The 13,588-nt window shown below is 44.6% G+C and overlaps 1 protein-coding gene across 2 annotated transcripts in view; it reads left to right on the top strand.

Moving 5' to 3' along the window:
• NSMF (NMDA receptor synaptonuclear signaling and neuronal migration factor) overlaps positions 1–13,588 on the top strand; it is an 89,312-nt gene that overhangs the window by 24,678 nt on the left and 51,046 nt on the right. For both annotated transcript variants that reach the window (XM_077476758.1, XM_077476749.1), the window contains exon 2: positions 1,775–1,836. In XM_077476758.1, coding sequence (XP_077332884.1) covers positions 1,775–1,836 — 62 coding nt within the window. The remainder of the gene's footprint in view (positions 1–1,774; positions 1,837–13,588) is intronic.

Below are 13,588 nucleotides of genomic sequence, written 5' to 3' on the forward strand. Positions count from 1 at the left end.
GAAAGGACCCAGAGTTTAGAGTCCACATACACTATATTGCGACACCTGCCTTTACATGCACATGAACTTTAACGGCATCCCTGTCTTAGTCCGTAGGGTTCAATATTGAGTTGGCCCACCCTTTGCCTCTATAACAGCTTCAACTCTTCTGGGAAGGCTTCCACAAGGTTTAGGAGTATGTCTATGGGAATGTTTGACTATTCTTCCAGAAGCACATTTGTGAGGTCAGGACTCTGTGCAGTCCAGTTAAGTTCCTCCACCCTAAACTCACGGACTCACTTTATGGACCTTGCTTTGTGCACTGGTGTGCAGTTATATTGGCATAGGAAGGGGCCATCCCCAAACTGTATCCACAAAGTTGGGAGCATGAAATTGTCATAAATGTCTTGGTATGCTGACACCTTAAGAGTTCCCTTCACTGGAACTAAGGAGCCATGCCCAACCACTGGAAAACAAACCCACACCATAATCCCCCCCCCCCTCCACCAAATGATTTGGACCAGTGCACAAAGCAAGGTCCATAAAGACATGGATGAGCGAGTTTGGGGTGGAGGAGTCCTGACCTCAACCCGATAGAACACCTTTGGGATGAATTATAGGGAAGACTGCGAGCCAGGCCTTCTCTTCCAACATTAGTGCCTGACCTCACAAATGTGCTTCTGGAAGAATGGTCAAACGTTCCCATAGACACACTCCTAAACCTTGTGGACAGCCTTCCCAGAAGAGTTGAAGCGGTTATGGCTGCAATGGGTGGGCCAACTGAATATTGAACCCTACGGACTAAGACTGGGATTCCATTAAAGTTCATGTGGGTGTAAACGGCAGGCATCACAATACTTTTGACATCATAGTGCATATACAATCCAATGACTGCACCGAACATACATCCAAGAGTCCAAGGTTTTTAAGAATAAAATTGATTCAAGGCAGAACAAAAAAAATTCGCTTCAGGAGCCAAACACTCCCCCTTCATCAGGGATCAAGAATTTTGAATATGCTTAAACGGACTATCTGGGTAGATACCAATTAGATTGTATGCACTGTGATTTACTGCATGTAATTGTTTTAGGAGGGCAGATTAAGCCAGTTTTAGTGAATGCAACAAAGGAGCTAAAAAATTCCTAAGCCCTGATGAAGGGAGGGTTGTGTTGGCCCTTTTAAATAAAATGTTTTTTTTTACTACGAATCAATTTTATTATTAAAAACCTTTGACCCCTGGATACTCATTTGACACTTTCATAGTATTGTATTGTATGTAGCATCTTATTTACTTTCACTTCCTGTCCCTGTGACACCGGTACTAAAAATGGGAGGTGTGGTTTTCACAAGGACTGCAATAAAAACTCAGCCAAAAGTTCTATTACTTTTTTTTTAGCTGTACAGGTTTTTATTGTTGTCTATTTCTCCAGTAGAGATGCAGAGATGGCAATCAAAACCTGCAAGAGGCTCTAACCCTTCTCCACTTTATCCAAAACCCCCCAAAAAAAGAGGGTAGTTGGAGTTTTGCTTTCAAGGGAGCCAGCAAGCGTCAAAATGTGTTAGCTGCTGTTTCTGATTTGTTTTTTGAAATTCGCTTCCTATGTCTTTGCTTCACTGCTTAGTAAGTCATTGACCCAGAATTAGCACATGCACATCAGTTGACATGGCAGCTGATTTGTAGATACTTTTTCCAGGTCAGTGATTTTTCAGAGCTGGCTGTTTTTCTTTAAAAAATATAATAATAATAATAATTTAAGATTTTTACACTAACCCATTTCTTTTCTCCCCATGGCAGAGCAGCGAGGGCTTTTGGAGAATATCTGTCTCAGACCCATCCCGACAGCCGGAACGGCTCAGGTAAGAAGCCTCTTTCTTCTTCTTTCCAAGTACTAATAAAAGGGTGGCCATCAGTGAACTGGTAAAAGTGTAGATAAAAATATCAGTCTATGTGCATTAAAAAATGTATGTAATGGTGGTGTATTGTGCTATTTATAAAGTCATAAATCAATGCTATTTTATTAGTCGGTTTTACTCTTAGCCTACTTATTGATAGCCAAAGCATGTAAAGCCAAACTTATTTTAAGAGTCAATGCAGCTCTGTATTCATTAATACATCATTATGATTATTTTTAATGTTAATACAAGTAGTGTAAGTACCTGAATGTGACTTGGTATCAGCCTCTTTCAATTCCTGTATAGCAGAGTTCAGGCTGGAAAGAAGGAGAAGCAGTACAAGAAGCCAGGCAATTGTGCCGCAGTGCTCATGTGCTAACAAGGTGCATGCTTATAGGAGGGGAGAGAACAGATAGATGAGCTCTTTATTGGGCTGACTTTCACTGTACAATTTCATCTAAAAGGAGGGTCAGATATTACTCGACTGCAGCAGAGTAAAAAAAAAAAACAAGTCTCCTGGGTGGTGCTCTGTGGTAGAGCTGTGAAAAATCTCAGGACTGGATGGACAGAAATAAAAAAAATGTTTTCAGGTAAAACAGTTCTTATGTATTTACTCAGTTTTTAGACTTTTGTCTGGAATTCAGCTTTAAAGGATAAGCTCACCTTTACAAAAAAAATTATAATAAATGCACATTTTTTTTTTCAATGGACCTGTAAAGTATTGCACCAGCAATCAGCAGATCATGGATGTAATGCAATGGTCCTGCATACTGTCTGTACATCTATCTGGCCGTAGCTCTGATACGACCAGGCAGTTACACAGTGACTGGAATAACAGCGCTCAACAGTGCCCTGGTAGTTCATTGAGAACTACAAGCTGATAACTGCAAAGGCTGTTGGACCTTGTAGTGCTCCCATTTACAGAACAGTTTGAATGGATGACACAGGCGGGTGGTCAGAGCCCCACACGGGCGTGTCTCTTGAAAATTTTAACAGCTAGTGGGGGAGGGGGGGGGGGGGAGGTTTCCCTGCTAGCTGTCAGAACAGGGGATCAGGAGCCGGCGCATCTGTAACATGTTACACCCTTAATATGGGTGTAACATGTTACAAAAGGTGAATTTATCCTTTAAACCAGACTAGTGGCAGCCTTCATATTTCTCAGTGCAGGTTTCCTCTGAGGCCATATAAAAATACTAATATAATAAGCTAAAACGTGCTCAGTATTGGTGCCAAATTGATACCCTCTGCCACCTAGTCCACTATTTTATGCTGCAACCCCAATAAATATCAGGCTTGGTATTACACAAACAAGATCGAATGTCATAGCTACTCAATGCAAGCAGAGTCTGGGGTGGAGAGGTCTGAAACATGCCCACTTTGTCATTTCACCTAGAACTAAGGACTAGGAGAGGTGGGCAAGCTGTAGCTCTCTTCCAGGTGTAAGGGAGCCAGAGTTGCTGATCTGTAGGTAAATAGTAATCACTGTTCAGCCATCAAATTTGTATGGACTACACCGGGACAGCAACAAGGAGAATCTGGCTGGGTAGTTCTGGTAGCCAAGGCGGCAGTCTGGATCCTTTAATTATACACAGATAACACGATGTGGATGGGCTACATCTGGTAGCCCTGCTGCCCTAGGCCACAGCCTGTGTGTAAGTCTGAACCTCTTCACTCATACACTGGCTTTTCCTTTTAAAGTAGAACTATGCATTTTTTTTCCTTTTTGGATACAGTAAGAGAGGGTTATAACTGTTGGAAAACAGAATGGTATTTTATGCAACAAATACTGTACATAGGTATTTGGTAGCTATATATTTTTCAACTAGTAGATGGCAGTGTTTATACGTTTGTATCTGCTCTGTGGTAAACTCTATGCATTTTCCCTGAATAAAGTTCCTGTTTCCTGTCTGCAGTTAAGCAGCAAAGCCCATGTTGACTGTGCACTGTCTGTTCTGTAGGGCTATCTATATACAGAATTTCTAACAATAATCCCTGTCACTGTGACAAAGGGGATCATAATGACTCCAAAACATTGGTGGTTGTACACTTATTTGCTGCACAAAGCTATGTGAGATCTGTCATTTTTGGAGTGCTGATGCTTTTGTCTACTTTGGATTTACAGGGTGTCTGCATAGGCCATGGGTGCTCAACTTGTGGCCCTCCAGCAGAACTACAAGTCCCATCATGCCTCATCCTTTGAGAGTTATGCTTGTAACTGTCAGCCTTGCAATGACTCATGGGACTTGTAGTTCCGCAACAGCTGGAGGGCCACAAGTCGAGCACCCTTTACCCTTTTTTCAGTGTATGCAAATTAAAGGTGTGAGGTGGATTTTAGCACAATTGTTTTAATTTTTTTTTTTTTGTTTTTGTCCCATTGGTGAGACGTCCCTTCACCTGTCCTAAAGCCAAAAACAAAAGTGAAAAGCAATCCTTTCAAAGTGAGGGAAATCTCTGATTGTCACCAAGGTCTCCAGAGCTACTGTGCCTATTGTAAGATCTCCACTCTGTCTAAAACAAAAAAAAAAAAAAGGTTTTGCCTTTAGTTATACTTTAACAACAGTAACAATATTACTGGCTCCATGGTTGCATACCATTGTCTTTTCCTTTTTGTGGTTTTCATGAATGTCTCCCACTGTATTGTGAACATTCTGAAAAAGTTCAAGGTTGTCCTCAAAAACCCAAAAAGTGCAAAAAAGAACTAAGGGAGCATCTATGTAAAATGGCAGAGCAGCTGCTCATTCTGGTTCTGGAAAGGCACTGCCTGCCAAGCACTCTTGCCCGCTCGTACAGTATGCAATACTCCAACAGGGAACATCTGTACATTTAAAAAAAGAAAAAAGCATTTATTGGAACTAATTACATTGATCTGTTTATCTCATTATCCAGCTCCCCAGCAGGGTTCCATCCCTGCAACATGCTCTCTTTGCTGATTGAAACAAGTAATTAGGCTTTACAAAAGTTAATTTGCTCCTGGCCTTGGCTCATTCTGTAGAGCACACAAAAGGCTCGGTGTACGTCCAGGATGCAAACTTGCAATTTTGTGTTCCTTACGGCATTCTGTGTACCACAGAGACTCAGCGAGAGGAGACTCGAACAAAAACCCTTTTTATTACAGGCCACATAAGGGAAGCATTAGTATGTCCAAGTGTATATAACTGCTTAAAACCTGCTATGTTCACATCCTGTTCTTTGGATCCAAGGCAAGATCCTACCTAAAATGTCCCATTGTTCATGTCCCGTAATGTTTTAATAGTCGGGTCTAATGTTACACCGATGTCTTTGTTTCCCGGTTATAAATATAACAAGTGTTTTGGGATCTCTTTGTGCATTGTTGCTGTGACCTTGAGTGACAATGACTGACTAGCAAGATGTCTAAAAGGTAATTATTTATTTTGGCGTCTCTGCGTGTTGCTTCCGAGAACGGAAAATTGGAAAAATATTCTATTCTAGCTAAACATGCCCTAAACACGTACAAATCTAGACCTTAGGAAAGAGATTTTTAAAAGCGAAACCTAAGCTTTTTTGGGTTTTGGATAGAGTAGACGCCTTTGGGCAGATTTCCTTTAATTGTCTGTCCCTGAGATGTATCAGGGAATGAAAGAAAAGCCTACAGAGAGGAATTCCCTTCTTGGACAGCTGTCATCAGAGCAGTGTGTCTATTTGAAGATTTTTTTTTTTCCTCATCTGTTCTTGTGACTGCTCAAAAATTTTGAATTTCCCATAATAGTCAGCATGTAGGCAGGTGAAGTCCATGTTCTCTACAGCAAGGGGCGCTCGCCACAGCATCGCTGTTGTTGGAGAGGAAGCCAGGAGGAACTAGCTTTCCTGGGTCATGTGAGAAGCATTCTCATTGGAAGCCATCGCCCCATGTGACTCAAGCACAAGCAGCCATCATGGATCAACCAGAACCTATTTAAGGCACTGGCTCCTGAGGCTGGCATGCTTTTTGCGAGTGAGTAGGGACAGATATCCCATCTGTTAGGGTTAGGGCTAGCATTTGGAAAAGGTTCCAGATAAGGAGGGTAAGTGTAGGGTTGCAATCTCTTGGCTGTCTAGTGCCCAACCAGCAAAGCCTCATTTTGCATCCCCTTAACAGACGCTGTCATTCCGGCTGGAATTTGCTCCGGTCACGCCATTGGAACTGTGAGTGTACCTGGCTGGGTAACTTTCCCACCGGGTTTTATTGCACCAGCACGTGTGAGAGTTATTGTCTCCACACCTCGCTGCACCCCAACGCACCCCAGTGTGTAGATCTCCCTAGTGTGCACATCACAGCAGTAAAAACCTGAGACGAATTATTACCCTTTTACTCATCCAAAACTAGAAAAAAGAAAAATGCTTTACATTTAAAGTTGAACTGCAGGCACAATTTTTTTCGTTTACAGTAAATGCCTTTCTCAATAGCCACAAAGTGTATATAGCAAATCCAATGTGTTTGCACCAAATGCATTTCCAAACTCAAATCATCTGGTACATAGTCTGTGCTGAGTGCAGAGCTGTGGGAGGGACCCAGCAGGCTCCACCCAATACAGGCTGCCTACAGAAAACGCCAGGGGGCGGATACAAGCCCGGTCACCTTGCACAAGGAGAGAGATCAACAATGACCGGTCTTTATTATAGGGAACTCCTGCACAGAGATATAGTACATGAGGGCTGGATTACTGCACAGATCTGGAAGATACACAAGATTTATATAAGAATACACATGCCTCTTGTATGCAGACAATAATTGTATAGACTGGAGTTCAGCTTTAATTCCGTGAGGGTCTAGATGATACCTAATGATTACTGAGATAAGAAAATTGCAGAGATTGCTAGAGATTTGGGCAGGGAAAAAAAAAAAGATATGCGCCCAGGTGATATGGCCATTTTGTTATGTTTCTGTATCCTGGAGGAAGCTGTAGCATAAAACAAGAATTGATTTTTGGGTAGACTGATCCTCCAGTTGGGAATTTACATTTCTCTTACCATTCACCAGCTGTGTGTCCAAGAGAGGAGAAACGAAGCTGAAAATCGTATTGCGACGCTTTGAAGGATTTTCATGGCTCTTTTGGACAAACATTGCGTGAAAGAAAAAAATATTTCTAACAGAGAGAAGTGTACGAATCTTCAACAGCCTTGTGGAAGGTTATGAAACCTTACCTCAGGTACACGGTAAAGCAAAATGGTGAGGGCAGTTACAATACAGAACTACAAGATTTATTTCCACTTTACCATTGGCCATACTGTCAGATTACACAGCATCTGTCAGTTCCCCTTGCATCTCAGCAGGGGGTCTATGACCACATTTCATCTAACAGTAACTGTCCGATGAATGAAATATTACATTGCTTCTTTCTGAAAGTGCTAGTTGTTTGGATGGCATGCCAACCTAAACTTTTTAAATGTTTCACCTGTAACAATGCACATTCAAGCCCTGAAGAAGGGGAGTCCTTTTCTCTGAAACGAGTTGGCTGGATCAGATGCTCTTAACAAATAAATATTTTAAACATTTTAAGCCAGACCTATATTTGTTGTACTAGGTGCTCCTAACCTATTACTCAAAAGTGGCTCAGCTTTATGGCTTCCTAGATCACCTCTGTGCTGATTGTCTAAAGGCAGAGAGGTGACAAAAGAAGCTGCAAAGCCAAACCAGGGAATAGTGCTTTCACCCTTGTGTCTGCATCACAAGAGTAGCCGCACAGAACTGGAAACCATTTGGCAGGTAAATCAGTGACCATAGATGTACTTCAACTGCATCGTTAGCAGTTTGCTTTGGAATCTGGTTTATTCTGGGTAGAAGCCTAATAAAGGCCGTCTTTGTTTACCTCCTCTTCTAATAATGCTCATTGTAGCTGCCATTCTGATCGAATGACAACAGTATTTTCTGAGCAAGCATTTAAATCAGAAAATTTAAAGTGAGGTCCTTCGCGCTAATAATTAAGTCAATAAACAATGAAAACTAATAATGTGAAGTAAGACTCGGTTAACGCTGGGGTGACTTGTCAGGTGACTCACAATTCACGCTCCATTCTGTACAATGGAACCGTTCTAAAAGGAACGACTCAAGTCGCTCCAACTTAGAAAAAGGTTCCTGTACTACTTTGGGATGACTTGCATTGAGTTCTATACAGAAGTTGTTTTGCAAGTCGTCGCTGAAGTCGTGTGCAGGTTGCCTGAGGCAGTCGCGCTGTTCTGCCTCAGTGTGAACCGGCTCTAAGTGAAATCGGTGCAAGATCTGAAGTGTACACTATACACAAAAAAAAAGGAAATTATGATGAAAATGATCCACGCAGACTTCTAACCCATTCATGTTATAGAAAAATAATCCCAAATAGTGTGAAAAAGTAAACACAATAGCTGAAATCCAAAATAAAATGTGTATACATCAAAAAAGACTATCAAAGTGATTGATTAGTGCCAATAATCAGGAGTGTCCATAATATCCTGGTGAATCTTCTAAATAAACAGTTGTGTTGTGAAATCGATATTAATCTTTTTGACTAAATAGTCACCTAATGCTACCAGAGCCCTTACTACCAAATGGAGAAAAATAAGCCTTGATTCGATATCCTGGGATGGGATCGCCTATGTGTCGTCCGTACTCCCAATCGATGTCCGTGTAGATGGTTATGGATGTGGTTCACGATCCGTTGAGCGAGCCCTCTCTCTGCCGACAGCATAAATGGCCTCAAAATCTTGTGGTTCGTTATGGATGTTCAATATTCGCAATTAAAGGTAAATAAAAGAAAACAGGCCTCCCATAGTGCAATATGTAAATATAATACAATTTATTGAAAATGCCAAGTTGCCTCTTACATCAAAAAGGTTAAAAACAAGCTTATCTGTATGTAGCCGTGTGTCAGACACACTCCTTGCATCATTTCCAATCTCTCAAACCTCAGGCCAATCCCTACCCATATTACGTCACAACACGTGACTTCATCAGGGGACGAAGTAACGTGTTGTGACGTAACGTGCATAGGGATTGGCCGGAAGTGATGCAAGGAGTGTGTTTGACACCTGGCTACATACAGATAAGCTTGTTTTTCACCTTTTTGATGTAAGAGGCAACTTGACATTTTCAATAAATTGTATTATCTTTACATATTACACTATGGGAGGCCTGTTTTCTTTTATTTCCTTTAATGGCAAATATTGAACGTCCATAACGGAGCCACAAGATTTTGAGGCCATTCAAGCTGTCAGCAGAGAGAGGGCTTGCTCAGCAGATCGTGAACCACGTCCATAACCATCTACACGGACATTGATTGGGAGTACGGATGACAAGTAGGCGATCCCATTCCAGGATATCGATCCTAGGATTATTTTTCTCCATTTGGACGTAAGGGTTCTGGCAGCATTATGTGACTATTTAGTCACGAAGATTAACCTCAATTTCACAACACAACTGTTTATTTAGAAGAGTCACCAGGATTATACACTCATGATTATTGTCACTAATCAATCACTTTGATGGTCTTTTTTGATGTATACATATTTTATTTTGGATTTCAGCTATTGTGTTTACTTTTTCAACTATTTGGGATTATTTTTCTATAACATTAATGTGTTAAAAGTCTGCGCGGATCACATTCAGATCAGGAGCCATGACACCATTCTGACCTCACAGATCTGTAGAATTAGGTCAGGTCAGGCAATTGTCATTTTCAGAACAGAGGCAGCCCCTGTAACGCTGGTTTCTCCTAAACTCCAGGCAAACAAAGAAATAAGCAGATTAAAGACACAATATAAACATTTGTTTTACCATTTATATTTCTGCCCATCTGGTCCTGACATTTACACATATCTGCTACACGGCACAGTCCTGCCTGGCAGGGGTGGATTTCATCTTTTTCAGTTCAGGGTTGCCAACCTCCCGCAGCATTTTTTACTGACAAAACCTGGGAAATTTACTGGCGTAGCACATTTTTTAATGGCAACCTGAGAAATTATAGAACTTCTATTGAAAACTAACATAGTGAATATTTGAACAGTATAAACATAATGCGAAAACAATGACAATACCTATAAGAGTCCATTCACACAGGGGCAACTCCTGATCCGACTTCAGGTCGCCCCTAGTCGCCTCAGGTCGCCTCAGGTCGGACAACATTTAAAAAGCAATGTAAGTGAATGAGAGCCGTCTTAATGCACACTACTGAAGTCGCTCCGACTTCAGAAAAGGTTCCTGTACTACTTCTATCCGACTTGTAGGCGACCGGTACCCATTGATTTCAATGGAGATCGCCTCCAAGTCGGATCTCCGTCTATACGGAGGCGACTCTGACAGAATTATCAGCTCTCAAGAGGGCACTCCACGCCAAATTTCTGAAAAAAATTTGGCGTGGGTTCCCCCTCCGAGAGCATACCAGGCCCTTAGGTCTGGTATGGATTCCAAGGGGAACCCCCTATGCCGAAAAAACGGCGTGGGGGTCCCCCCCAGATCCACACCAGACCCTTATCCGAGCACGCTACCCGGCCGGCCAGGAAAGGGGGTGGGGACGAGCGGGCGGCCCCCCCCCCCTCCTGAGCCGTACCAGGCCGCGTGCCCTCAACATGGGGGGGTGCCTTGGGGGAGGGAGGGCGTGCGCCCCCCCACCCCAAAGCACCTTGTCCCCATGTCGATGAGGACAAGGGCCTCTTCCCGACAACCCTGGCTGTTGGTTGTCAGGGTCTGCGGGCGGGGGGGCTTATCGGAATCCGGGAGCCCCCTTTAATAAGGGGGCCCCCGGATACCGGCCCCCCACCCTATGTGAATGAGTATGGGGTACAATGTACCCCTACCCATTCACCTGTGAAATAAAGTACAAAAAAAAACACAACACAGGGAAAAAATATTTTATTGCACAGCTCCAGGGGTCTTCCGTCTTCGGGGGTCTTCTCGTCGGACTCCTCCGCTATCTTCTTGTAGCTCTTTTGCTAGCGGAGGAGTCCGGCTTTCTTCCTCCCCGCCGCCGGCATCTTCTCCCGACTTCGGGGGTCTTGTCCCCCTCTTCGGTTCTTCTGCCGGGCCACCGCGCCTTCTTATAGCTCTTTTAGAGGCGGTGGCCCGGTCGTCTGTCGCCGCCGTCGCCGCCGCCTTCCGTTCTTCTCCTTCTTCTTCTCCTGGAGATGTTGACTCGACGAGCTCTCCGGCCACAATGCCAGAGCCGCGCTGTGCGGCCACTTATATAGGGACAATGGGGGCGGTGTCACATGGGTTGATGTCACATGGGTTGGTCACATGGGTTGATGTCACATGGTAAGGGGGCGGGGTCACCATGTGACATCAACCCATGTGACCAACCCATGTGACATCAACCCATGTGACACCGCCCCATTGTCCCTATATAAGTGGCCGCACAGCGCGGCTCTGGCATTGTGGCCGGAGAGCTCGTCGAGTCAACATCTCCAGGAGAAGAAGAAGGAGAAGAACGGAAGGCGGCGGCGGCGGCGGCGACGGCGGCGACAGAAGACCGGGCCACCGCCTCTAAAAGAGCTATAAGAAGGCGCGGTGGCCCGGCAGAAGAACCGAAGAGGGGGACAAGACCCCCGAAGTCGGGAGAAGATGCCGGCGGCGGGGAGGAAGAAAGCCGGACTCCTCCGCTAGCAAAAGAGCTACAAGAAGATAGCGGAGGAGTCCGACGAGAAGACCCCCGAAGACGGAAGACCCCCGGAGCTGTGCAATAAAATATTTTTTCCCTGTGTTGTGTTTTTTTTTGTACTTTATTTCACAGGTGAATGGGTAGGGGTACATTGTACCCCATACTCATTCACATAGGGTGGGGGGCCGGTATCCGGGGGCCCCCTTATTAAAGGGGGCTCCCGGATTCCGATAAGCCCCCCGCCCGCAGACCCCGACAACCAACGGCCAGGGTTGTCGGGAAGAGGCCCTTGTCCTCATCGACATGGGGACAAGGTGCTTTGGGGTGGGGGGGCGCACGCCCTCCCTCCCCCAAGGCACCCCCCCATGTTGAGGGCACGCGGCCTGGTACGGCTCAGGAGGGGGGGGGGCGCCCGCTCGTCCCCAGCCCCCTTCCTGGCCGGCCGGGTAGCGTGCTCAGATAAGGGTCTGGTGTGGATCTGGGGGGGACCCCCACGCCGTTTTTTCGGCGTAGGGGGTTCCCCTTGGAATCCATACCAGACCTAAGGGCCTGGTATGCTCTCGGAGGGGGAACCCACGCCAAATTTTTTTCAGAAATTTGGCGTGGAGTTCCCCCTTGAGCTCATTCTCTGCTTGGCCACGGCAAAAGTCGCCTGGCCTGGGGCGACTTGTAAGTCGTCCCAAGTCGCGCTTGAAGTCATCACAAGTCGTTTTGAAGTCGTCCCAAGTCGCGCTGTGATCTTAACTCAAGTCGTGTCCAAGTTGCCTGACTCAAGTCGCCTACAAGTCGTGTTGCCCCTGTGTGAATGGACTCTAACAAAGTCATTTGCTTCATTTACACTTAAAAAGTCAACACAGCATGAAATTATCAGCCCTTGATATTTACTGGCAGTTGTAAAAAAAAAAAATCGCAGATTTTTTACTAACTGTCAGAAAATGTACTGGCGGTTGGTAACCCTGTTTCAGTTTCACTTACACTTAAAGGTCACGTCCTTCACCCCAACCTGTGGTAAGACAGTGAAAGAAGAAGCAGCCCTATAATTGGCTCATCTCCGTTCCTCTGCTGTCTTCTATTGGCTTGCTCCCTGCACTATAGCACCATTACTCCTTGTGTTGCCTCTCCCTCTCCCTTTGCTGTATAGTAGACCACAGGAAGCCAATAAAAAGTCAGTGTGTTGCACTCAACGGGCTTGCCACCCACTGATTGCAAAAACTTTACCATGGGCGCAAAGTATTGCGACCACTGCATGTAAACAACCCTGTCCACTGCTATTGCAGCTTGGTGCCCTTTCACACTGGGGCAGCAGTAAAGCGCCGCTAGTATTAGTGGCGCTTTACCACTGTTATAGCGGTGCTTTAATCTCTGGAAGGAGTTAAAAGTGCCCTTGTAGCAGCGCTTCGGCAGCGGTGCCCATGCATTTCAATGGGCAGGGGTGGTGGAGGAGCAGTGTATACACCTCTCGCAAACCACTCCAAAGATGCTGCTTGCAGGACTTCCAATGTCTTGCAAGCGCACCGTCCCAGTGTAAAAGGACTAGGACTTTCACACTGGGACTGCAGATGAGGCATTTTTCAGGTGCTTTACAGACACTATTTTTTAGCGCTAAAGCACCTGAAAAATGTCTTCAGTGTGAAAGGGGTCTTAAAGTGTTACTAAACTCGGGACCCTGCATTCACTATATCTGGTCTCCTACAGTACACAGAACATGGAAATGCAATAGTTTTAGTAAATATAAACTGCTAAATACCCTTTCTCATCAGCAGTTAGAGCAGTGTTGTGACTTCTATCAGTGTCTGGTTAAAGCTTGTAGGAGGAGTTTTCATTCTCCCCTGACTCACCTATAAGACTGCAGGACCCCTGACCTTCTGTCTGGACAGTGCTGATCACATGCACTCTCCCAAGAAAAAAAAGAAAAGCTTTTGCTCTGTTCTATCCGGTGATGATTTTGGGACTGTTGAAGCAGGGGAGGATCAGAGAAAACAGCCTTTTTACACAATGCAGTGGATTAACCCTTTAGGTTCCACAGTGAGTCTAACAAGCATGTGTTAATGCATATACACAGTGATTTTACTGTTGTGTTTTTAGTAACACTTTAAAGCGGAGCTCCACCCAAAAGGGGAAGCTCCACTTGTTTGCTTCCTGCCACATTT

The sequence above is a fragment of the Lithobates pipiens genome, unplaced genomic scaffold (genome assembly GCF_037356315.1).
Source record: "Lithobates pipiens isolate NorthernLeopardFrog02 unplaced genomic scaffold, aLitPip1_a1.2 Scaffold_1, whole genome shotgun sequence".
Lineage (NCBI taxonomy): Eukaryota > Metazoa > Chordata > Amphibia > Anura > Ranidae > Lithobates > Lithobates pipiens.